This window comes from Trypanosoma equiperdum, assembly GCF_001457755.1.
Source record: "Trypanosoma equiperdum strain OVI genome assembly, contig: ctg_839, whole genome shotgun sequence".
Classification (NCBI taxonomy): Eukaryota; Euglenozoa; class Kinetoplastea; order Trypanosomatida; family Trypanosomatidae; genus Trypanosoma; species Trypanosoma equiperdum.
In genome coordinates, this window is record NW_027124797.1 from 940 (window position 1) to 3227 (window position 2288).

At 52.1% G+C, this 2288-nt stretch overlaps 1 protein-coding gene across 1 annotated transcript; it reads right to left on the bottom strand.

The window, feature by feature from the left end:
• Window positions 1–437: 437 nt before the first annotated feature.
• Window positions 438–2180, bottom strand: TEOVI_000391200 (uncharacterized protein; the record flags this gene model as incomplete). The annotated part of the gene is made up of 1 exon (XM_067226746.1): window positions 438–2180. One exon carries the CDS (start codon window positions 2178–2180, stop codon window positions 438–440), a length of 1743 nt encoding a protein of 580 aa, XP_067082847.1.
• Between the last annotated feature and the right edge of the window lie 108 nt (window positions 2181–2288).

Sequence of the window (2288 nt, forward strand, 5' to 3'; positions counted from 1 at the left end):
TAAGTCACTGTGGCCCCTCTCCCCAGCTGCTAACGTGGCTGCGAGTCACATGCGACGTGCCCACCTGGGAGGGCATTAAACAACACTAACACATCGCCCTTTGTTTGTTCACTACATCCAGTCAGCACGACAGACTCTCTGTCATACATGTTGCACTCAGATACGTGCGATTAACAGTTTTTTGTCGCAATTCTTCCTCACAAAGATAATCACCATCACTGAGGGAGAAAAGGTCAGAACAAATGTGGCGATACTGACAGGAACTACAACGTAGGATGCGCAGGAGTTGCTGTCCTAACAATTCGATAGTTGTGGGCGACACAGAAAGTTTCACACAATTCAACATATACATAGATGATGCTTCCCATAAAAGCTACTTTGTCTCCTCCACATACGCAAGGAACGACAAATCACCGCTTGCCAATTCCCTCGAAATGCTACTCAACTACAAAACGACTGGCCAGCAAGGTCTGCACATGGTGGCGAACTTCATCACCATGCTGTTGTGCCAACTGCAGCAAGCGACCCAACGCACTGTTGAACATCTCCCGGTTCTCCTGGAGTTCGACATCTGCCACAACCTCCGGTGCTACATTGGCGCTTGCCTTCTGTATGGTTTGGGTGTAGCGAATAACTGTCTCCCGGGCTTGCATAATCCCTTCATGTACCTGCTCGCATGCTTGCTGCAGGTTTTCTACGGTAGCTCGCGCCCTCTCCTTTTTTTCCAGTGTCTGCCGGAGGTCTTGCTCCTTGCTTTCCATTACCTGCTGGTAATCATTCAGCTCCATCACGCGTCGACTCACAGCTGCCTTTAAGTCTCGTTGCTGCTGTTGGAGTGCTATGCGCATTTTTACCATGTCGTGACTCTCCGGCACGGGGTCAAACATGTGGCGGTAGTTCGAATTGCTCGCGCGAATGACATCTAGTGTCCGCTTTAACTTTGCCATCTCCCGTTCCATTCGGCTCACGCGGGCATCTAAGGTGTCACCACGCAATTGCAAATCCTCCCGCTCGCGCGCTGCCTCCATAACAACTTGCGCTGGAGTCCAATTTGCCTTCTCAGGATCAAGACGCACGAGCTGAACGTCGTAACGGTTGCGAAGGCCGACAAGCGCCTTTTGCCTCTCACGCAAATCTGACACAAGACGCCGCCGCTGCTCCTCTACGAGTTTAGCCTCCATCTTCATCATATCATGATGCACGGCAATCTCAGAAAGCCGCTCCGCGATATCACATGTTAACTGTCGCTTCCGCTCGGCGAGAGTACCGAGCTCACCATTCCGCTGATGCAATGTGCGCTTCAGATCCTGTAATTGCAGCTCTTGAGTGTCAACAAGCACCAACTTCTCTTCGTGTTGTTTGCGAAGCTTTGTCAGTTCGGCAGTGCAGCTGTCGCAACCTAGACTCAGCTGCAACAACTTCTCCCCCGCGACCTTCTTCTCTGAAGTAAGCCGTTCCAACTCGACATTTGCGTGCCACGTTTCTTCGCGCACACGCTTAACCTGAGTCTCCATCGCGCGCTGCTGCTTTGTTAAATCGTTCAATGTATTCTGCAAAGCTGCTATTTTTTCATGCAGCTTGTTGCGCTCATCCAAAGACCGCTCACCCTTGGCGCGGTTAACTTTCCGCTGCATCTGCTGAACGGAAAACTCTACACCGTAAAGCACCTGCTGTTGCGCGAAGTACTGGCCGTCGAGTTGCCCGATTTTGGTCCTCAGATTCTGAGCCTGCAGCTGCCCACCACTTATCTCCGCGAGAAGATCTGATTGTTCCCGGCGCACTTCTTTGAGCCTCTCACTCATCGTAAAATTTTCTTTCTTCAACATTTCAGTCTCCTTATCCATCTGCTTTTCAGCATCCTGCGCCTCCTTGAAGAGCCTGCCGATCGTGGCCAACTGCGTCGAAAGATCCGCTCCCTTACTGTACACGCTACTCTTCTGTTCTTTCAAGTCATCCCTTTTAGCCGTGAGACGTTCGTGAGCTGCTGTTTTGTCGCGCACTGCCACCTTTGACTGCTCCAAACGGATACGGGCGTTGTTGCGCTCCTTTATGGAGCGTCCAAGTTCCTCTCGTATTGTTTCCACCTCATTCTCCAATCCAGTGACATGCGTTTCCAGTGATGATCGGGTTTGGCGGCTCTTCTCCGCACGGTGCTCGCGCTCCTCAATGCCCGCTTGCATGAGTGCCTCCTCCGCACGCGCAGCGTCGTAGTCATCGTGCAACTTTTTCAGTGCTACGCGCCGCTGCTCAATCCATTCAGCCCCTTCCGCGTACTGCTGGGCTGCTGC